Genomic DNA, 24,822 nt, shown 5'->3' with positions numbered 1-24,822 from the left:
TTACCTAGACAAAACGTTTACTTTCATTTTAATTATATAGATTATAATACATAAATAACATCACTTAACAAATCTATAAACATCTCATTATTATGAAAGCAAAGTCCATTAAATAACTAGCTTGATTAAGCTGGCATGAGGAAAAGTTATTTACAAAACTATTTATTTACAAAAACATGCAACTACAGCAAAAAAGCAGCAGTTATACAATAAGTGTAGATAAAATATTTAACACATTTTGCAAAATTACCCATGAATGAGGCATTTATATGTAAACTTGGACTGTAACATTTAATAAAGGTTAAAACATTACAAATTTAAAAGGTGTTTTGAGAAACACATTGGTAAATGGCAAAGTTTTCGAATTAAACATTTTGTACTTGGTAAAATACCGTAATTTAAATAATTATTACCTAACTTTTACTATGAATCATTTTTAAAGGTAATCAGTGAATACTGTTCTTGGTTGTTGCTCATTGTGCAGCATGTCTTTCCACATCTTAGTCCAGTGAGTTCTTTGCTTGGGAGCTTTCATTTCTGCACCTGTAAAGAGCAAATAATGCACAAGTATCTATTACTAAAGGTCTAACTGAATGCACCAAACTGAATGAAAGTAAATGTATATATATATATATTGTATCAAAGCACATGTTGTTTGAAAGACTATTTACTTATTATTATTTTCTCATTTAATTCTAGCACATTAAGTGGCTGTGTCCAGTATGATTGAAATTTAAAGTGTGTATCGTCCTAATTAAAGAGATAGTTTACCCAAAAATGAAAATAATTTACTTCCTTTATGTCGTCTACACGTGACAAACCTGTTGGTTTTGATTACCAGAATTCTTCAAAATATCTTCTTTTGAGTTCTGCAGAAAAACAAAAGTCAGGGGTTTGAAAAAAATGAGGAGGGATTGATGTAATAATGTAAATGATTGCAGAATTCTGGGTTAACTATACTTTTAAGTAAATTAGTAGAAACACTTTTCACTAGTAAAAATAACAGTGAATGCCACAATAAATTGCTTGAAAATTACACATCCATAACTTCCTGTTGGTCAGTTTGTCTCCTCAGTTATGATTCCCCCCAATTGTTGCAGAAAATATTATATTATATAGTATAATCATGGTCAGTGCAGACATGTAGGCTACTTGAACTTACTTTCTCGTGGACTCTAACTGCTCCTTGCTAGTTCAGTCAGAGAAGTATAATAAAAGTGAAATCTACTGTCTGACCCCAAGCACTGCTCGGTGTTCACAGGTGTCTGAGGAACGTCTGCCATTTCTTCTGCGATGACACTTCTCTTAGTTACTACAAAACATTGTTAAAAGACATTTGTGGCACATTTAAGATAAATATTCAGTTATTCCTGTATGTTTCTACATGCTAAGTGAAGAAGCAACGAAATCTTAGCAACAAAACTGTGATTCTGTTTTGTTGTAGTCAGTTACATGTGTTTTGATATTGGTGAGCACCTGAACAAATAAGTCTGCTTACATTTAGTAACTGTAAAAGCAGGGCACAGCTACTGCAAATTATCTCAGACATATTGATGCATATACATTTGATTGCAGCAGTACATTGCCATCGTAAGAATCACTGCAACTAGCTTATTTAGTTAAATGAGATTATTTGAAAATAACGTTTTATAATAGTCTACAGAATTATAATAGTAGTACAAACAGATCCTCTTCACTCTAACATCCTTGAAGTAATTACATTGTTACATTCATAAAAATAAGAATGTGGAAACTAAAACTACAAACCTTTCTCCTTGTATGGCCTGGACGTCATCATCCTCCTCTTCTTCATCTGTTTGTTTGCGGATTGGACTGTTTTTCGTCAAAGTTTAGTGCAGCGTAAACATTCTAGACTCACATAACTGTACTTAGATCAAAGATAAAAAACATCTCATTGATTTATTAGCTTTAGGTGGAGCATAACAAAAGTTTTCTGGCAAATCAGCAGTCTCGCACGCAAATTTAACCTTTTGCAAGTTTCATTATGACCTTGCTAACTAAAATGCTAAAATGTAAACATGCATCTATGCTTACCAGAAATATTTAATCAAAAGAATCCCATACATCCATGTCTCTTGGTAAATAATCCATTGTGATTTGCTGTTATCACAGCCCAGAGCACAGCACAGCACAGCAGCTTGACGGAAATGCAGTTTGGTTCTACAAATGGGGGCCGCACCACTGTGTGACGTCACATGAAATCCATGAATATAACAATGAAGCATTAAAAATAAATAAACTCTACACTGTTAAAACGGTTTACACAAAAATATAAAACAGTAGAGCTATTTTTTTTAACATTCATATTGATCAAAAGTGTTTCTTTGGCAAAACATAGCATATTAGAATGATTTCTGAAGGATCATGTGACACTAAAGACTGGAGTAATGAGACAGAAAATTCAGCTAACCGATACCTGGACTCTTGATGGCTTCAGAGTTGAGACAGAATAACTAATATGATAAAAGAAAATCCTTAGATACTGTTGCTATGTCCGATAAGCCATGCTGCTCTTACAGTACACACCATGTGTTCACAGCGAAATAATACATCGCGGAGCAAAGAGGAAACTGACAACACACAGACAGAAAAGACAGAGAAGGTTACTTCTGGTATGAAACAAGGTTTCAGCTTTCAAATTTTGTCTTTTTTTAAAAGAAATTCAAACAATAAATACTGTTTTATGCTGTTTTAATGTGTTGCGACAGATCGCTGTAGCACCTCAGTTCAAGCAGCACACGTGAACCGATTGTCTTTTCATATTTAATTAAAGCACAAAATAAAAAGATGTTGTGCGTCTTTATACAACATTTTTCAAGTTTAAGTCCACCGTGACCGAAGTTAATCTACTCTCCTGTCTGATTTGTTTGTTGGGCAAGATGGCGGTTTCGGCGTTATGATTGGTCAGATCACCTGTCAATCAAGCTCATTGTGAACGGTCAATTACATTTTAACATGTATTCACACAGAAAACATCTCATAACCTTGCACTTCTGATATATGTGATTAAATAAATCATCTTTTGTGTGAAATATGAACAGCAGATATGCTAATCTTTCTCATTTGTTTTCCTTTTTCTATCTCGGGATGCCCATCCCAAGGTTACTAGAGATTACGCCAGCTCCAGTTTGGATCCAGCCTTGCATGTGAAGACTTCAGAAGATGCCAACACTCAAAGATTTCAGATGATGGCAACTACAGATGAACATGCAAAGCTACCGAATAATCCTTATATTGTAATCATTGCCCTAAAAGGTAAGTTTGCAGATTTTTAACCAGCTTTGTATTGTTACAGTGTTGGTAATACAGTGTTTCCCACAGGATTTTGTGAGACTGGTGGATAGACCTCTGTCCCTCTAGAGCAGGGGTACTCAAATATAAACTTGAAAGGTCCACTTACCAAATTTCCATTCAGTCTGAGGTCCGGAAAAGTGACGGTCAAATTCCAAATAGAGAACTCCAAAAAAAAGGCAATCCCCAAAACTTTAGAACTATACACAAAAAAACGACATGGTAGGCCTTTCAGTGTGAAAGGTGACACCTTCTTTGTGCCACCAGTTGTTTAAACTTGAGCATAAAAGGTGTGAGGGCCAGGCGGAGGCTGATGTAAGTGTTCATTGGTGAGTATTCGCTTTTCACCATGTTCATGGTTGAAAAGGCAGATTCACAGCAGTACGTTGAGGGAAACATGGTGAGAATCTGAAGGGCCGTCTTCTGCAGGAAAGGAACTATCTTCTTCCAGAAGGTGACAGGGTCACAGCGAGATTCCTGCAGTGCTAGGTTTTCTTGGAGATCAATTAGCTCTGTTTGCAGAGAAGCAGCATTGGACCATGGGAAGACTTTCGTGGCTTCAGTTGAGAATTCTGCAGTATTTTTGACAAGAAATGGATCTTCGTTGCACAACCATACTTGTTTTCCCAGAGGGAAATCTTCAAAGCGAATTTGGAAATTTTTAATCAGCTTTTCCAGGAATTCAGCATAATTGTGATGGTGATGTTTTCCTGCAGTCTGATCCAAAAGTCTTGGGAAATGAAGCAGGTTCTGCTGTAAGTCACATTTGAACACCTCCAGCTTCCTCTGGAAAGCATGGACAGCTGACATGAGGTCACACACTGTGCTGTTTTTGCCCTGGAGCTTCATATTAAGGTCATTGAGATGGGAAGTAATGTCAGTTAGAAAAGCAACAACTTCCATTTCCTCTTCATTCTTCATGAAATCCACAAACGGTTTGGCTTTTGCACTTTTCTGATTCAACAGAAATGTCTCCAGCTCTTTCCGCAGTGCCCAAAACCGCTCCAGTACCTTGCCTTTAGTAAGCCACCAGACATTGTTGTGAATGAGCAAATCATCAAATGTTGCATTCACCTCTATTAGAAATGAGCACAACAAACGATGTTGCAGAGCAGAGGATGCTCTCAGATAGTTGACAAGTTTCATGACTGTTGTCATTACTTCTGAGTACCTTTCTCCAAGGCTGGCACACAAAACCATCTAGTGAATTATGCAGTGGTATGCCATGAGGTCAGGGTGGTGAGTTCTCAAGCGTGATACTAATCCCCTCTCTCTCCCAATCATACATGGCGCACCATCAGTAGCAATGGAAACAACATGCTTCAGGTCTATCTCTCTGTCTCTAAGCATCTGTGTCACTGCTTCATAAATGTCATCCGCCCTTGTGTGTCCATGGAGGTTTGTGAGACCCAAAACATCTTCATGAAATTCTCCCATTTCTTCATCATAAAATCTGACAAAGACCATGAGTTGTGCATTGTCTGTGGATTCATCCACAGCCACTGAAATGAATTTGGCTTTTTTTATAGCAGAGCTAAGTTGTTCAAGCAAATCATCAGCAAGTATTTCAGTTCGTCTTGCAGCAGTGGAATCAGAACAGGGCATTTGACTTATTTTCTGGATTATTTCATCCTTTTGAGTCCCTTCAAACAGAGCAGTCACCACTTCACTCATACACTCCTTGACTATTTCAGCATCAGAGAAGGGTTTCTTGTGTTTTCCCAGGACCCATGCTACTCGTAGTGAGGCTTCCGTTGCCTGCTCCTGTTGTGTGGCTGATCTAACTATTACACTGCTTGTAGCTTCATAGGATGACTTCAGCTGGTTTATTTTTGTGGTCCTTACCTCTGTGTTCTGAGGGTAATTTTGTTCATTTTGAGTGAGTAGTGGTGACGTTGCTATAGCGATGCTGTTACAGCTGCTGTGATTGGACATAGATGAAGCAGCCAAACCGAGTAGAAGCCTCAAAGATATATAGCGCGGAATCACAATTGCGCAATCCATTGAAAACTCATTTTGATTATGATTAAATTAGCATGTTGGTTTTGGCGCGTCGGTCCAGATTTAACCGTCTGGGTCCGGATGCGGACCAGAGTCCGCCTATTGAGTACTCCTGCTCTAGAGGGCTTTTCACACTTGAAATTGTTAACCCTGGGTCATTCTAAACACCAGATAAACGGAATCCTGGGTTATCTGTAATCACGCTTCACACTGCTCATACTATACCTGGGGTGAACTGTTTTCGATTTGAATTATTTCGTTTAAAAATAGTAATTTAAAGCATTCTATAGATATATTTATCATGTCGGTGAAGCGCTCCTGCGCAATACCAAGAGGACAGAAAGCGCATCCTGTTTGTTTTCCTTTTTTTATAAAACAACAAGGTTTTGTTGATATTGTGAGTGCACACAAATACAAGTAGACCCTTTGCAGTTCCGAATGATGTATACTATTATCTTTATGAACAAAAATGACGGCGTATTTTTAAGTTTCCGCTGTTCTTTAAAAAAAAGCAAGTGATTGCGCTGGCGCCTCCATGTCCTGCAGCGCGCTTTAGCTTCCACTCTCCGCACTAACGATTGGATATGCGCCTAACAGCGCTTGTTTATCTTGGTTAAATGTTTAAATTAATACTGTTAAATGCATGAAGTGTTTTATGTCTGTTTATTTTAGGCAAGTCGTGCTGGTTTGAGAAGGCTAAATTGATCAAACATGATGCTCAACTCACTGTCTGCCTCTGGCCACTTGGTCGTTCCTTTAAAAAACAAAAACTTGAATTTAACAAACATAAAATGTTCCAAACATATTTCTAAATTAACTTAATAAAGAAACAAAAAGAAATATGACCACTTTGCCGTTAAAAACCAAAGCTGAACTATTTTAATAGCTGTGTAATTGGGAAGAGAGAGAGAGAAAAGTCACGGTCAGTCGGACTCGAGCCGACAATTCTCATAAAGCTGTTGGACAAGGGCACCATATGCACCTGCATACCCTGCATAACCAGACGCTACGCCACTGAATTTGTTCTTATCCGTTCATTAAGTTTTATGTTTAATATAAGCGGCTTTGTCATTGTAGCATTGTTGATGTTGTGTGTGTTTTTTTCATTTAGTAATATTGAATCAACCTTAAGAATTAATTTAGTTTCAAGAACAGGAAAGACCTAACGTCTTTTAATACTACTTTTTGGGTAATTCCAATTATATATCAATGTCTGAAACTAATGACGGATGTCCTTCTTCTGTCTCTTACATTGCTGTCTGCATCTTCCTCTTCTTCATCGTAGTCTTCGTTTGGTTCACCTCCGCTTGATGTTGAAACATGCTCTCTTCACCCCTGTGTAACCTCGTTTAACTTTGTGGTTGCATACTTGTATCAAGGCATATGGAATTAACCTAAAAACTAGCAAATAAAATATTGAAACGGGTAAATAGAAATATCAATATTCATATCGGATCAACGTTGATATTTTGACGTTGTTTTACCGTCATACCTTTCAACATGGGTTAATACGCCACTGTACGTTCAATTAGAACCTAGTTTGCATTTAGATCAACACTACATTCATAAAGTTAAAAATAAAATGACTGGCAGCAATGGCTTTACAATCAACTTCAATAAACTACTACATGCTCAATTTTGTAAAACGGTTGTATTTTGGAAACATGTACAGTATAAAACAAAAATAACCCCAAACTTTAGCTTGCAGTGTTGAGATTGTTAAAAGCCTGTAGAAGAATACAAATACAATAAAGACAACAAAAAATACAAATATTTTGTAAAATAACATGCATATTTTGCACTGCACTTGCAAGAGAAACCCTAGTACTTTTTTTGACTGAAAACAGTTGATTTTATTTTGGTGAAAACCTATAGTTTCTATGAAAACATGTTTTACTAATGCATCTCATTACAAGATATTTGTGCAGTGAAAATGTTGAACAGTTTGAGAATGGAACCTGCAACAGAAACCGTGTCGGTGGTAAAGGGGTATAGGAGCATGTAACCACCTGTCTTGATTTTTGTCGACAGGCACAGGTGGCACTACATTTGACAGAGACAGTCACCTTAATCCTTTACACAGGAAAAACCCTGCCTTGAATGAAATTAATTTAATATTTTAAGTAGAAAGGTTTCTTCAAATTCTGATAAAAATGTTAGAACCAACAGCCTTGTGCATATAGCGTGGTTGTGCTTCGGGTGATCCTTGAAAGAGTCCCAGCTCTAGGTCCTTTCTGATGCCGTCCCCTCGCTCTCTCCCACTTGTGCGCTTTCTGTACTGTCCTCAGTGGTGGAAAGAGTACTGAAAAACAAAAAAAAAACAATTAAAATTAAACCAAGTAAAAAGGGGGAAGTCGTGGCCTAATGGTTAGAGAGTCGAACTTGTAACCCAACGGTTGCGGGTTCGAGTCTCGTACCGGCAGGGATTGTAGGTGGGGGGAGTGAATGTACAGCGCTCTCTCCCACCTTCAATACCATGACTGAGGTGCCCTTGAGCAAGGTGCCAAACCCCCAACTGCTCCCCGGGCGCCGCAGCAAAAATGGCTGCCCACTGCTTCGGGTGTGTGTTCACGGTGTGTGTGTGTTCACTGCTGTGTGTGTGTGCACTTTGGATGGGTTACATGCAGAGCACTAATTCCAAGTATGGGTCACCATACTTGGCCACATGTCACTTCACTTAACTTTATCAAAAATCAAAACCCATCACAAAAGGTCAATGAATCTCTACCAGCATGGCATTCACATCAGAAAAATCTCTAAAAAGACAGACATTAACAAATTACCAGCAACACACAACATCAGATGAGCATCACGCACACCTTTTTGAAAGGTAATAAAGATATCCTTTTTCTTACCTGATTTTGTCCGTATGTTTGTAGGACCTCGCAGATCACATCTGACCCTTCCTGTTAGTTTTGAGTAGCAATTGGGCGGGTTTTGTTGTGAAAACCTGGCAACCCTGATCTCGTTTGTGAATGAAATGACTGAACTGGTACATGTAGTTCGTGAATGAAATGTGTACCGGGTCAGTCGGCCATTTAGCATGTCATCTCGATCAGCAATCAGCAGAAGCAAAGCACAGTTATAGGTACAGTGCACATACGCTTGTTTATACATTCATATTTAGCATACAGAACATAACTCCACGTTTAATCCCCGATTTATGAATGTGTACGTCTGACCAAACAATTAAATTGTTAATTTTGCAAGAAACCCTTGTGCTTTGGTCATCTGAACAATTTTAGACTTTAATGATCATGCACATTTGAATAAAGCCAAATAATTTTTTTTGCAAGCGGCAACCTTCCGGTCTCGCTCATGAAACCAACACGGAAGTGACTAAAACTGCAATTCATCAACTGACCGCTTAGAGGCTTGGCTCCAAAAGGGAGTCCGTCCCATAGCAGCTCACAGTCAGCTGCCTCACTCAGAAAGACGATCACGGTCATATTTTCACATTTAGAAAGGTGCGAAAGTTTCATTGGCCAGTTTCCTGGATGACAGCCAGATTAACCAATCATGACCAAAGCAATAAAGGTAAAACGACCAAATAGGAATTGTTTCAGCGTGGTAACACAGCAAAATTAATTTAGTTTTATTGTTGTTCATGATAATATTTTACATACCTTTAGATTTTAGAATGGGTTTCATGATCAATATTGTAAAATACTAAAAATATAATGATCTTAATTTAAAAAGGCAGAAATGTCTTTTGCATGCTGTTGAAGACATTAAATTGATTCAACATACATATCTTGTTTAAAAAAAAAAATAAAAAAAAATCAACGTTGACTTACGAGCGTTTAACCTTTTTCAACCATTTAGCATTAATTGTTTCAACGTTGAAACAACTGTCATTATTTCAGCGGTGAAGGTCGGTCATGTGCCGGCTGGGCGCACAGACATACTGTTAAACCATGTTTTAATAGTAAAGGATGAACTAATATAGAAACATGCGTTTTATCATTTAGAAATACTTACAAATTGTAGCTTTTTTCAGAGCAACGGAGTCTAATGAGATTTACATGATTGTGTTAATGATGAAGTATTCTTATAATTTGTTGACAGGTTCTCAGGACAAATAAAGTTTCTATTTTATCAAGAATAAAGACTAAGTTTACCATTACCAACAGCAAGTAAATTTTATTGCCGCTTGAATGTTAAAAAAGCCCCAAACTGCACTCATCACAAGCTCTATATGCAGGTGTTTTCAGTGACTTTAAGGAAGTTTAACCATGGCTTGCTCCAGACCGTTATTTTGCACTGAATGACCTTGAAAGGGAAAAGAAAAAAAAAAAAGAAAAAAAAAAAGTAACTTAACATGGAAATCGAGAAATGTGAACAGATAATCACAATATTGTAAAGTAGACACCGTGTGTCTTACCCGTGCAACTTTGGGATCCTTATGAATGGCACACAGGGTCTCAACTCCACCTTTTTTGCAGTTGGTTCTGCCCAACTTCACAGTGAAGATGTAGTTCGTGCCAGCGACAACCTGGAGTGTCAACCAGAAACATGTTCAAACATAGTAGGGCCAACCCGGAGTATATATAAAAAAAACCTGTATGGGGCCCAAATGTTTTTTTTTTTTTCCCCCTCTTCCAATAGTTCAAGTTAAGGCCAGCCACCACTGTTACGAAGTCATCCTGGAGAAAGCTGGCTCTCTATCTTTCCAAGTTTCTATATTTATTGAACAGGTCTAGCAAAATCACATCTGAACAATTCTTTACTCTTACATAAAATTATTATGTAGCATATAATATAAATAGCTTTCAAGTTGAGGCAAACGGTTCTGTTGTTCTCTTTGTACAACTGGGACAGCGTTCTAGGAGGAACTTTTATATGTGTATATATATATATATATATATATATATATATATATATATATATATATATAAATAAATAAATAGGCTTATTATTATTTAGATGATTTTCTTTATTTCCACCAGATGCATTGGCAGATTAACCATATGGGCAATTGGGCAAGTAGGGGCACCACGTCCAAGGGGGCACCACGCAAATAAATGTTCTGCGGTAAAACAAGCAATGTACAAACATCTATCTAGCCATGGCCTATACATAGGCTACCCTTTCATCAACGTACTAAGGTCTCTGAAAGTTTTGTTAAAAGTTCTTTTTTTCTCAGCCATTGGCAATCAAGAAAGGGACAAAGTGTAAACGTGTGAGTTTGTAAGTTTTATTTTCAGTTCAAGTCCTCACAAAACTATGTGTAGCTATATACAGTACTTAACAAATTTATTAGACCGCCCGTCAAAACCTGTTTAAAATTAAAATTGTGTTATCATTGGGCAAATAACAAACTAAAACAACTAAATAGTCTTTATTCTCACATAATAACCAAAAACGAATAAACCAAAAAATATAAATAGGCTATTTTATTTTTATTTTGTTTGGCCTCCTTTGGCCTTGATAAACGCTTGCATTCTTGCTGGCATAATTTTTATGCACTTTTCCACAGTCTCTGTTGTTACTGACTTCCAAATAGTTTAGTTTTTCCCAAAGACTTACTTTTGATTACACTTTTGTGCAATCTATCTTAGTATCATTCAATCCCAACAATAATTATATTTTAGCATTAGAAACACTACTGTGACTAAAGATCTTACACATACTGGTGGATTAACCATTACATAAACATAACGATGGTAATTTTGGTAATCACCGATACTTAGTTTAGGGCAGCTGTGGCACAAACCTATTGGGTGGTGGCCTAATAAATTTGTTAAGCACTGTATATGTAATTGCAAACAAGATCATGCACTCATTGTTGCATTTCTGAATACACCCTTTTTACACAAGGGAGTAAAATATTAGAAAATGTTTTTGGAAATTAAATATGAATGAAAAATTAGCTGAGGACAACAATAATAATTTTAACCATCTCAATTTAGAAATTATATAAATTTATACAGATCCATGTAGAACATAAATACAAGTTAAATGAAAGTTGCAGTGACACCATGCAGCTAAGGTACCCTGAAAATAAATATCCAAACATCAGCTGAGCTCTGTGCTAGGCCTATACTGTATATCAGTCAAGCTCTATGTTGTTTGGTTGTAATGCAACATAGCATGTTTTTTTAAGCTTATGTGCACAACCTTGCGGACAATTTCCAGAGGTTTCACAATCATGACTGTTGCAGTTGGCACCACTTCTTTTATAAGGGAAGGAGATCCTTCAGACACAAAACCAGCAGGTGCGGTTTGTAAAAGCTGAACTTGGATCAGTGGATTGTTTTTGTGATCATGTATGATATTTACAATTGACTCAATCTTTCCAATGCAACCATTTGTTAGTTGAACTGTAAAACTGTTGTGTTTGTATGCCTTTCCATATTTCTCTGTAGTTAACGGTTGTCTGTTTACAATGGCTCTGTCATATATCTCTGCAGAGTATTCATCTTTGTCAGATAGATCACAGACTGGGAGCATTAAGAACTTGTCCTTGTGATTTAGGACTTTTTGTCGAGAACATCCCAACAAAACGAGACCTTCCAGCTTCTGTGCCTTAGCAACAAGAGGATAAACACCTAGCCAGTCATTGACAAGTTTGTCCACCCTATTTGAGACATCAGCGCTAGTCATCGTTTGTTTAAGTAGTTGAGGAATTGACTGAACTATGTTGAATGCTATGAACTATGTTGCAATTTGAGATGGAATGTAATTTGTTCCATGACACAACCTCTTCAGTTTTTGGTTGTGGCCCTCAAATGAAAATGCAGATGTACACCAAAGAGGTCCAAACATCTTGACAGAGAAGGGCAAGTGTGTGAGTTGATGGACATTGAAGGACATTTGGCACAAGCCATGTCATTGGTATCTCCTGCACAAACTTTGTTATCTTGAATGTTGCTGCTGTCAAGTCACTTTCTGTGATTGTGTCTTTAAGAAAGCAAAACATAGCAGTGACCAGAAGTAGCCGATGTTTCAAAAATTTTGTTGGAAGAATCTTGTACAGGACAGGCCCACTGTAGAACAATAGCCAGCTTCAGCATTCTGCAGCCTTCCACCTTTGTGCTACTTTCACAGTCCGTGGTACTCTTAGTATATCAGATGGAGGTTTGATGGTAAGCAGCCTTTGATCCACATGCTTATGTGATGTACCAATGTACCAAGAGCTGTCATGATACTTGCTATTGAACCACAAGTCCAAGAATTGCTTTGTCACTCCCAAGAGAACACAGTGCATGTAGTCAGTTGGAAAGCTGTCCACAATGTCAAAACCAGTGGAGGGATTCAGGAGGACTAACGGTGATACTGTCTTCACGCCATAAACATGGTCAGCATCATTCTCAGTGGCCATCTGCTCACATTCAATGACATGGCCATGGGTTCTTTTTTTGTGCCTCAGTGGGCGGATAGACTCTGGCATATCCTCTTCCCTTTGGCACTGTTTTTCCTTCACTTAAGCAATGGCCACATCCATATGCACCATTGAACTAATGTATACCTTGAAGCAAACATCGGGCTACTGCGTCACATGAGCATATGATATAGGGAAAACCTTAGACACCACAATTGTTTTCGTATGTGGGTTCCATTCCAGACCTTGTGAATTTACTTTTAGAATGTCATCCACAAATTGATTAAGATAGGTGGACATGCCAGGTTTACCACGAAACGAACATTCGGGTGGAGTTCATTGATTACACATCTGATGGGCCACAAAGAGAAAGGTGAAGACTTAAACATTGGAATGCCATCACAGTTCCATAGTAGTGATATGTCATTAGCTGTGAAATTGGGGAGAGTTTGATACATTTCACCCTTTCTCACATCATTTGCTCCATTTTCTTCTGATTGAAATGTGCACTCTTCTTTTTGTAGAATGTCTCTTAGCTGGTCCTCAACAGAGAGACTTATATAAAAATTTATCTCATTACACTCTGGACAATGCATGTTGTTCTTTGAAAGATATGACCGGCAAATTTTGCAGAAAAGGTGAACACTTAGATACATTTAGAGAAGAGGTGGAGAGACTGTGGCAAAATGTTGCTACTCGGGAGAAAGACATTTAAGAGCTTTAAAAGGTCTTCCACAGTGCTTGCTGTTAAACTGTGCCTCAGTGAAAAGGACAAAATTAGAAGTACAGCCTGTGCAATTGTTATCTCTGATCCTGTGTAAAGAGGTGTCCCAAATTTTTCAAATTGTGAATTTGAATCAGAATTTGTGTCAGCAGTGTCATCCATAGCAGAGTTTACTTCTCCCTGAGTGTCACTCCACTCATATTCACCATGGTCCATTTTATCAACAGAATCATAAAATTCCTCATCTTCCTCACTGTCTGCAAGGGAGTCATTCTGATGGGTAACATCATGCCAATTGTAATGAGGAGTGTTGTTTCTTCGCCATCGACTTGTCTTTGGAAGAGGACAACTCGATTCTGGATCCAAAAACCTAGTAATATAATCAAGTTCTATTTTAACATTTGACAGTGCTTTCAAGTAATAATATGGTAAAGTCATAAAATGTCTTTAACCCTCTGGTACTGTTTAGTTATTTTTGTGTTTTAGAAAGTTTTACCATTTTTACTTCATCGAAATGGTAAACAGCTTGGTGACTTTTGTGGCACTTGCTGAAGTATCAGAATCAGCCATTTGGGGAAAATCACACAGCAATGAATGGGGCTGAACTCTGAAACATCAAGTGTGCAAAACAGAGAAACAGAGTGGGTTTGAGACTGTTTACTGTAAATTGAGGCGGAAGACTCAACTTAAGCTGGGAAAACACTAGCTGAAACATTCTAAGATTTAACTCATCACACTAAAAAGTTCCTTCGACTGAAGCATATTTAAATACGTACACACAGATTTTAAACACTGACTGTAAACACTGACTAAATGCAACTGGCTCTGACTCAGCAGGTTCTCAACAGAGAGACTTATATAAAAATTTATCTCATTACACTCTGGACAATGCATGTTGTTCTTTGAAAGATATGACCGGCAAATTTTGCAGAAAAGGTGAACATTTAGAGACATTTAGAGAAGAGGTGGAGAGACTGTGGCAAAATGTTGCTACTCGGGAGAAAGACATTTAAGAGCTTTAAAAGGTCTTCCACAGTGCTTGCTGTTAAACTGTGCCTCAGTGAAAAGGACAAAATTAGAAGTACAGCCTGTGCAATTGTTATCTCTGATCCTGTGTAAAGAGGTGTCCCAAATTTTTCAAATTGTGAATTTGAATCAGAATTTGTGTCAGCAGTGTCATCCATAGCAGAGTCTACTTCTCCCTGAGTGTCACTCCACTCATATTCACCATGGTCCATTTTATCAACAGAATCATAAAATTCCTCATCTTCCTCACTGTCTGCAAGGGAGTCATTCTGATGGGTAACATCATGCCAATTGTAATGAGGAGTGTTTTTTCTTCGCCATCGACTTGTCTTTGGAAGAGGACAACTCGATTCTGGATCCAAAAACCTAGTAATACAATCAAGTTCTATTTTAACATTTGACAGTGCTTTCAAGTAATAATACGTAAAGTCATAAAATGTCTTTAACCCTCTGGTACTGTTTTTGTGTTTTTGTGTTTTAGAAAGTTTTACCATTTTTACTTCATCGAAATGGTAAACAGCTTGGTGACTTTTGTGGCACTTATCAGAATCTCAGAATCAGCCATTTGGGGAAAATCACACAGCAATGAATGGGGCTGAACTCTGAAACATCAAGTGTGCAAAACAGAGAAACAGAGTGGGTTTGAGACTGTTTACTGTAAATTGAGGCGGAAGACTCAACTTAAGCTGGGAAAACACTAGCTGAAACATTCTAAGATTTAACTCATCACACTAAAAAGTTCCTTCGACTGAAGCATATTTAAATACGTACACACAGATTTTAAACACTGACTGTAAACACTGACTAAATGCAACTGGCTCTGACTCAGCAGGTTTGGGCAGTGTCAGTCGAAAGCATCAGTCACAATCTGCCTCACAGTCATTAAGTGCGTCACCGAAATCAGATCATATAGCCAGATAAATCAAGTTCTGATCAATCATTCCTGTTCATTTTTGTTACATTTTTAATTTTGATGTTATAATTAGATTACAAAATGTTTTTACTGTAATCATGATGTAAAAACTGACACTTCATATGAACATTTATAAATAAATAAATAAATAGGCTTCTTGTTATTTAGATGATTTTCTTTATTTATTTCCACCAGATGCATTGGCAGATTAACCAAATGGGCAATTGGGCAAGTAGGGGCACCACTTCCAGGGGGGCCCCACGCAAATAAATGTTCTGCAGTAAAACAAGCGATGTACAAACGTCTATCTAGCCGTGGCCTATACATAGGCTACCCTTTCATCAATGTAAGGTCTCTGAAAGTTTTGTTAAAAGTTATTTTTTTTCTCAGCCATTGGCAATCAAGAAAGGGGAAAAGTGTAAACGAGCGAGTTTGTAAGTTTTATTTTCAGTTCAAATCCTCACAAAACTATATGTAGCTATATACAGTGCTTAACAAATTTATTAGACCGCCCGTCAAAACCTGTTTAAAACTAAAAATTGTGTTATCATTGGGCAAATAACAAATTAAATAACTAAATAGTCTTTATTCACACATAATAACCAAAAACTAATAAACAAAAAAATATAAATAGGCTATTTTATTTTTATTTTGTTTGGCCTCCTTTGGCCTTGATAAAAGCTTGCATTCTTGCTGGCATAATTTGTATGCACTTTTCCACAGTCTCTGTTGTTTCTGACTTCCAAATAGTTTAGTTTTCCCCAAAGACTTACTTTTGATTAAACTTTTGTGCAATCTATCTTAGTATCATTCAATACCAACAATAATTATATTTTAGCATTAGAAACACTACTGTGACTAAAGATCTTACACATACTGGTGGATTAACCATTACATAAACATAACAATGGTAATTTTGGTAATCGTTGATACTTAGTTTAGGGCAGCTGTGGCACAAACCTATTGGGTGGTGGCCTAATAAATTTGTTAAACACTGTATATGTAATTGCAAACAAGATCATGCACTCATTGTTGCATTTCTGAATACACCCTAAGTTTTTACACAAGGGAGTAAAATATTAGAAAATGTTTTTGTAAATGAAATATGAAAAATTAGCTGAGGACAACAATAACTCTAAAAAGATTATCCACTCTTTCTTTTTTTCCATAGAGTCTGAAGTGATTAACAGATTGGATTATTATTATGCCTGTAACAGTTGGTTTCACTAGTTATAACATTTTTCAATTGGCTGCATACAGTTTAGATTTATATCACATCTTAGAACAGATTACATCTGTAAGAGGTGGGTTCACAAGTTATAAATAATTTATATCATAATATATTACATAAATTATGTATTAATAAAATAATTATATAATCATTCAGAATACACTGTAAAAAGTGGTAACCTGATTTTGTAAGGATTTTTGTAGCCTTGTTATCAGATCAGTTAATTAATATAAAATTTTGCAAAAATTTGCAAAAACTCTAGGTGTCATGGTGGGGGCGGGTGTGGGTACTCTAAGTGTCGTTGCCCAGGGGCACCAAAGAGTCTTAATCCGCCACTGACCAGATGGCACCAATGTGCCTCAATTCATTGGATTTTCAAATGTTTTTACTCTGTGTATATATAAAGAGAGAGAGAGTTTTATTTTTATATAGATTTTTCTTTTTTCTTTTCTTTTTTTCCCCCTGGTTTGCAAAAATTATAAGTGTGACTACAGTAAATGAACAATACTAGAGGGTTTAAAAACTTTCTTTACAACAAAAACAAATAATCATATCAATAACAGTATTGTACAAGACGTACAATGTCCATAAATATGAAAAAGAGTTTGCATGTTTTAAATGTACTCATTATTATTTGAAATGTATACAATTTTTATTGCTTAACTTCAAGCTGTAAAAATAGGCTACCTTTTGTAAGGACCTCTTTGTCGTGCATTCATTTCACTGTAGGGATATCGTCTTGTTTAGCTGAATCATGTGGTCACTGTTGTGCAAAGATCAAATATGTATGTAACTTCCTGCATAACTACTACACTACTACACTGTGAATAATACTGTTAATAATAATAATAATAATAATAATAATAATAATAATAATTTCAGAACCTTGGCTTTCTCAAGTCAACATTATAAAAACATAACAAATTAATAAAAATAAAAAAAATTCTATTTAAAAAAAAGACCATTTCAACGGCGATTCGTTCACGTAAGGTCTTTGGTCCTTGGATGTTTCCGGTTAGTTGACGCGCACATTCAAAACATTGGCGGAAGACGGTTCATACACAGTGATATTGCGACAGTTGATTTATTCTTGCGATTAAAAATGTCCAAATTAAAACTAGGACCATGTTGTTCGGTGGTTGGATGCTCTCTCAGGCCAGGAACTAACTTGCTGTCGGAAATTAAAGTGTTTAGATTTCCGAAAAACAAAACACAACGTGACGCTTGGATTGCTGCAGTGAAGAGAGAAGGCTGGATACCGACTAGCAACTCGAGGATATGTAGCACACATTTTATATCTGGTAAGTAAACGACGTTTTTGTAAGTGAATTATTATTACTGGATTCATTTGTATTCCTATATGTTCACTAGTTAAGTATGTTGAATCTAAATTTGAGTTAGCATTGTGGCTCCGTCATTGTTTTCATATGTAGATAGCTAGCATTTTGATACGTTTGATTGTAAAAAGCAAGGGGTTATTTCCGTTTACATTTCTAAATATTCTGTGGGCTGTAATTAGGAAAGTATCAGTTTACATCAGTTGTCTAGCTATCTATTTAGCTAACAGATGCAATGCGTAACACTTTATAAAAACAAAACAATTGTGTAACATTAGCTAACTGCATTGTTTCACAAAAGAGAATGGTAAGCAACATTTTTCCCCTTCATTTATTAAGCGTTGTTAATGTTAATTCCATCATGCAGTAATTTAACAATAACAGTATTTTTTTTTACATTTAACCTAACTAACCTGGATTAGTTAAATACTATTTAAATAAATATTGAAGAAATATTCTTAAATTAAAAAAATATATAGGCCTATGTTTTTAATTACTAGAACGTTTTCATGTTTAAACTCGATTTTGCCATATGTTGGAATGTTTTTAGTTCACAAACAAGCAATACGGTTCTTTATTAACTTTAGTACATTTTTATATAAATTAACGTCAATAAATGCTGTAAAATGTTAATTGTTTGTTCATGATACCTTAAATATTTACTAATTTAAGACCCTTTTAAAAGTGTTACAGGGTTACAGCTAGTTAGTTTATTTGTAGATATCAATTGAATATCTACAAATTGAGACCACTCAACTGCTAGCATGAAATTAAGTGTTAATACAATTAAATGTTTGCTCTTTGCATTTGCTCATAATGTTCATAATCTACACTGCATAAAATGCTTTTCTTACTTGGTATTTTTGCCTTGTCTAAATCAAGAAGCATTTACTAGACAAGTAAAAAGTATTGTCTTGTCTAAAAAAAAAACCAAGCAAAATGATCTACTAATAATAGAAAAATAACTTTGTTTTCGGGGAAAATATTATTTTTCTTACCCTATTGGCAGATTATTTTGTTTGTCTTTGACTTATTTTTGACTCTTTTTTTTCAGAAAACAAGACAATACTTTTTACTTGTTAAGTAAATGCTTCTTGATTAATTTTTTTTTTTTTGGATATTTGGACTAGAAGAAAGACAAAAACACTAAACAAAAAAACTTTTTTGCAATGTATCTTCAACCAGTGATGTGTGAAAGGAAAGCTATAGCTTATCCCAATCATGTTTTTCTACTTTTGTCTTTAGGCAAGCCATCAGATGACCCTCTAAGTCCAGACTACATTCCATCAAAGCTTCCATACAGACCTGACCCCTCCAGAAAAATGGACCGATATCAGAGGTCTCTGAGACGAGCATCAGAGGTATATGAGATGAACACTGCGGAGGAAGTAGAGGATATGGACACAGATGTAACGGAAGTTAAGTCTTACAGTGATATGTGTGTTGGAACAGATGTCACTATGAGGGATATTGAAGACATGGAGAAAATGAACACATCTTACAAAGAGCAAGTGAGAAGCCTAGAGTCAAAGGTTCAAACACTCACCTGTGAGAGGAAACAACTGAAATCCGATGTGGATTTAAAGGATGATCAAATCATTCATTTCTACACTGGCCTTCGCTCATCCAAAGTCTTCTTCGCACTTCTGACATATCTCACTGCAATGTATCTTCAACCAGTGATGTGTGAAAGGAAAGCTATAGCTTATCCCAATCATGTTTTTCTACTTTTGTCTTTAGGCAAGCCATCAGATGACCCTCTAAGTCCAGACTACATTCCATCAAAGCTTCCATACAGACCTGACCCCTCCAGAAAAATGGACCGATATCAAAGGTCTCTGAGACGAGCATCAGAGGTATATGAGATGAACACTGCGGAGGAAGTAGAGGATATGGACACAGATGTAACGGAAGTTAAGTCTTACAGTGATATGTGTGTTGGAACAGATGTCACTATGAGGGATATTGAAGACATGGAGAAAATGAACACATCTTACAAAGAGCAAGTGAGAAGCCTAGAGTCAAAGGTTCAAACACTCACCTGTGAGAGGAAACAACTGAAATCCGATGTGGATTTAAAGGATGATCAAATCATTCATTTCTACACTGGCCTTCGCTCATCCAAAGTCTTCTTCGCACTTCTGACATATCTCACCACTGCTTGGAGTCCGAGAACACTGAGCCCTCCAACAGCTCTCCAGTTTTACTTAGTCTTAATGAAACTGAGACTTGGCCTCACTCATAAAGATCTTGCCTTCAGGTTTCATTGCAGTTGTGCAACAATCTCTACAATATTTCATGACTGGTTGAACATCATGGCACAGCGTTTCACCTCTCTAATTCATTGGCCTTCAAGGGAAGTAATTAAAAAGAATCTTCCTACCCTGTTCAGAAGCCCCCCTTTCAATGCAGTGAGGTGTATCATAGACTGCAGCGAGATATTCATTGATCGACCAACATCACTTAGTGCAAGAGCAATGACCTACTCCAACTATAAATCCCACAACACCATCAAATTCCTGGTTGGCATCAGTCCAACAGGGTCAATCACATTCCTTTCCAAGTCTTGGGGTGGGAGAGCCAGTGACAAAACAATCACCAAATCGTCTGGTTTAATTGATCTTTTGGAAGGAGACATCGTCATGGCTGACAGAGGGTTTAGTTTCCCTGAGTATTTTGCTGCAAAAGGGGTCCAGCTACTCATACCAGCTTCAACTCGTGGAAAGACACAGCTTTCAGGACAGGAAGTGTCTGTGTCACGTCACATGTCAAGGATGAGGATTCATGTGGAAAGAGCTATTGGCCGCATTAAAAATTACTGTATTTTGCGACAAACGCTCCCCATAAACTTGGTCAAGCGAAGACCCAAAGACACAGTGGCAACAGTTGATAAAATGTTACTAGTATGTTCTGCATTATCTAATTTGGACAAGTCATTAATTCAGTAGAAAAATGTATCATAGACACTGACAAGTGGTTAGAAAACCTTTATTTTGTCATTAATTTAATTTGTTATTGATGGTGTACAGCATTAATATTAGTGGCAGATTTAGCACATGAAAAGTTGCACTGTATATGTTAGTTGTATATAGATTTTTCTTTGACTTATTTTTGATCTTTAATTATTTTCTAACTACCTACAATTAAACTTTTTTTTTTTTAACTCGAACATTTGCTGTCTTGCAATTGATTAAATGTATTTCACAACAAATATAAATGAACTTTTAACAGATTATTAAGAAGGCGGTGTATGATCTCACGTTTATGTGGCTTATGGCAAACACGCTGAACAAAACCATTGATCACCAGGATGCCTTTTTAAGCCTACACATTTCAGATGAAACGCCTTGTGACAGACAGAGCACTGTGTGACAGATGTTTTAGACATTCTTTTACATGAACAGGAAGCCTCTGCAATCAGAAATTGTTTCTTCAGTTTGAGTGTGCAGATTTCTGTGAGAATGTGCTGTCTGTAGAAGAGATCTAGTTTTGGTCTGATCTGAGCCCAGTACTCTTCAGAGAACTCTACCTTCTGAGTGTGGCACTCCTCTGTTGTCCAAATTACAAAGTATGATGTTTTGAGTTCATACACTGCCATTTGCCCCTGAACTTGTGCATAGTATGCATGGTCCTTTTTAAGCTCAAAGTTTTTCCCTAGACAGAAAACTTTGCTTTTGATAGCATCAGGTATGGACATATTTGCATACGTCAAGGGGCATTTTATTTCAATTGTAGCAGGTGGGCAGCACTTGCAATGGACTATCCCGTCTGGGCTGGCTCCTAAATGTGGAAACTTTGGATTTACTACTAAACCAACTTCTTCAACCCTCAATCTGTCATGACAAGTCATCTGGTTTGAAATAAAGGCTTCCCTAGCTAGTTTTTCGTTGTTCTTAACCCAAGCTAAGGCTGGTGCATTTCTGCTGGATGTGTAGCCCATGATTTTAGATGTCAAGCTAGCTTGACTTGTCTTGCATCTTAACACTTCGTTGAAGTGACTTGCAGTGATTCGGCCCCGTCTCTGCTCGAACCACTGTTCACAAGAGGACTGACCCCGTGTACTCTCTTGGAGGTGCTTACAATTCAGTTCACTAAAGTAAGCAGGGATGATTAGCATGATTTTATCTAGCTCATTTTGTAGTTTATCTTGTGACAGTAAACTATGATTCTCATCAAACAAATGTGTAAGGGGCTTTGGCACGTTTGTTGCATTTACAGTGCTGTCAGTACAAAGTGTTTCAATCTGAACCACTGCTTGTGATTCCTTATGAGATTCTGCCTCAGCTGCAGTGAGAATATCAACCCTGTCTGTGCTCTTTTGCTCTCCCTCAGATGCAGTGTCTGTGTCACTACCAAAAGTTATAGTGGTAAACAGTGCACAGTCTGGGATCTCATTCTGAAATGGGAATCACATTTAAGTCACAATCAAATTTATTTGTGTAGCACATCATATATATTTTCATAAAAACTTTTTTTAACACATTTTTACAGTTAATCCAGTTATGTACAATGTCAAAAGCATTACTACTACTCTATGACCTGCTCTGCCCTTACAAAGTTTCTATTTGACAGTTCATGCCATATAAACATATAGCACAGGCGGACAGTAGTGAAGTATTTTTAATTTACTCAAGTAAATTTAAAAAGTATCTGTGGTTTATCAGAGTGTTTTTCTTTGGAAAACTTTACTTCACTACATTCATAAATCTTTGAATCACTTTTACTTGAGTAAAAGTAAGAAAGTAATAGATTTCTAATGTAATTAAGTATTCAATTATATTTAATATGAAACATAGTGCAGTAAAAAGTACAATATTACGCTTTGGAATGTTGTGAAGTAAAGTTTTCTAAAGAATAACACTGATAAACTACAGATACTTTTTTAATTTACTTAAGTAAAAATACATCACTACTGTCCGCCTGTGCCTATATAATTTTCAAGGATATAAATCACATACATTGAAATATACATGGATTTAGTCACACACAAGTGCCTCTATATCCACGTACCGGAGCTGTCCAGTCTCCGCGCCTCACGAACAACGCAGTTTATCACATACATTGAAATATACATGGATTTAGTCACACACAAGTGCCTCTATATCCACGTGCATATCAATATTTGTGGCTATATCCATGAAAACCATATATGAACATATTGCATGTGTTTTGTATACATTGCAATTCATTTATCATGTTTCAGCAAATGTTTTCCTTACCTTCAAGGACTTAAAAAGCTTGCTTGGTGAGACTGGTGTGACTACAGTGGATGTGATGGGATCCCTACACTGAATTGCTCTTTGTCTGACAGGTTTGGAAAAGTCAATGTCTGCCACTGGTTTTGGATCAATCTAAAACAAAGTGGGATTATACACTGACTAATCTGCAAGTATCTACTTTTATCTAAAACCAACAACACGTGATGAATTAGAATGTAATATTACTTAGATAAAAAAGACACGTTAGCCAACATTGAATTGCATGCACCTTTTTGTTTATTCGTGACCACACACAGGGCTCTGATGTCACAGATGGAGCATTCAACCCCTCTCTCACACATTGTTCCACCGCAACAACATGGCTACACACTTCACCTAATCTATCCACAAACATTTCAAAACGTATGGAATAATTATGTATGCAATAAATTATGACGGAACACAACAATTAATTTAATAGAATTCAGTTAGCAATGTCATTTATTATTAGCATAGACATACAGACTTACCCAGCCATGCAAGTGCAATGCCCACTAATAACCTCCCCGGTCACCTTAGCAACGAACCAAGCAGAGTACGTTTTTAACAACGTTTGACTTGCTTCAACCTCGCCAAACACAAGATAAACGTCGTCCACATTGTATGAACAAATGCTTCCAACTTTTCCGCTAAGGAAGTAATTGTAGGCATCCAGACTACGATATGCCTTTACCGCTTCTCGTGTAGACGCACTCGGTCTCAACCAGATAATGATACACGTCTGGATACGTTATTTCAGGTAAACGTTTAACGTTCTGAGTGAAAAGTTGTCGCCTCAATGTCTGGTGTAAGGGGTCCGGTAATTCAACGTTATCGTGTATTCTTAATTTTTGTAAATATCTTAACTGTTCTGTTTTAGTTAGACTTAAAAAGTACGTGCTAGTCATTTTGTTTTGTACGGAAGTTCTAAGCGGCCATGCATTATTATTTTTTTTCCTTGTTTTCTCGTTTAATTTTCTCGTTATATCGACATAACGAGAGTTGTTTTCTCGTTATAACGACTTATTTTCTCGTTATATCGACATAACGAGAGTTGTTTTCTCGTTATAACGACTTAATTTTCTCGTTATATCGACATAAAAAAAGTTGTTCTCTAAGTTACAAAACTGCGCCAACAGGTGGCACTATTGACCTGAATATAACTGATGGGGTGTTGTAGGCTATACTGTATGTCCACTTTACTGTACGCGTTTGGGATAGAATATGAACGACCTCGTGATCGCTATAATTTGTACAGTATTGTTCATTAGGCTACTGACATTTAATTCATTCATAAATGTTAAATGCTTGAATCAATATGACTATTTTGTGTATTAAGTTCTTGCTAGATGCATGAGTTTCACCAACGCGTTCTGTGTCATAAAATAATAACTGCTTATTAAAACCAAGGTTGACGTCACTGTATTCTGTTTGCACCTATATCTTTATTTGTGCTTCTTTGAGGTACATTATTGTTAGTTAATAAGCGGGGGTGTTCTGTTTATCTACAGTAGGACAGGCTTCAACGACATAGGCTATTTGTAATGTGCCTCTTTTCCTTATTATTAATATTTATTGTTAATCATTAAATTTATATTGATAAGAAATGTGATTGATATGTAAAGTGTATAGGCTAATTTAATTCAGTGATGTTCTACAGTGTTGTAATCTTTTGTGTTTTCTACATTTCTTTGTGGAAACCACACAAACACACACA

At 36.6% G+C, this 24,822-nt stretch overlaps 1 protein-coding gene and 1 long non-coding RNA gene across 2 annotated transcripts; both read right to left on the bottom strand.

The window, feature by feature from the left end:
• Window positions 1-415: 415 nt before the first annotated feature.
• LOC107571592 (uncharacterized) lies at window positions 416-1,204 on the bottom strand. Its single transcript, XR_001607208.1, has 3 exons — window positions 1,163-1,204; window positions 822-869; window positions 416-543 (listed from the first exon to the last, which is right to left on the bottom strand). It is a non-coding gene; the product is annotated as an uncharacterized lncRNA (long non-coding RNA).
• An 8,229-nt stretch (window positions 1,205-9,433) lies between these two features.
• On the bottom strand, window positions 9,434-9,832 carry LOC107571587 (cystatin-like; the record flags this gene model as incomplete). Its single annotated transcript, XM_016257921.1, has 2 exons — window positions 9,434-9,585; window positions 9,698-9,832. Coding segments are annotated over 2 exons (213 nt in total), but the record flags the coding sequence as incomplete, so codon positions are not given.
• Window positions 9,833-24,822: the final 14,990 nt, after the last annotated feature.

The sequence above is a fragment of the Sinocyclocheilus grahami genome, unplaced genomic scaffold (genome assembly GCF_001515645.1).
Source record: "Sinocyclocheilus grahami isolate Dianchi unplaced genomic scaffold, SAMN03320097.WGS_v1.1 scaffold1617.1, whole genome shotgun sequence".
Classification (NCBI taxonomy): domain Eukaryota; kingdom Metazoa; phylum Chordata; class Actinopteri; order Cypriniformes; family Cyprinidae; genus Sinocyclocheilus; species Sinocyclocheilus grahami.
The sequence above is the reverse complement of the archived record's forward strand: the minus strand, read 5'-3'. Positions and strand labels throughout refer to the sequence as shown.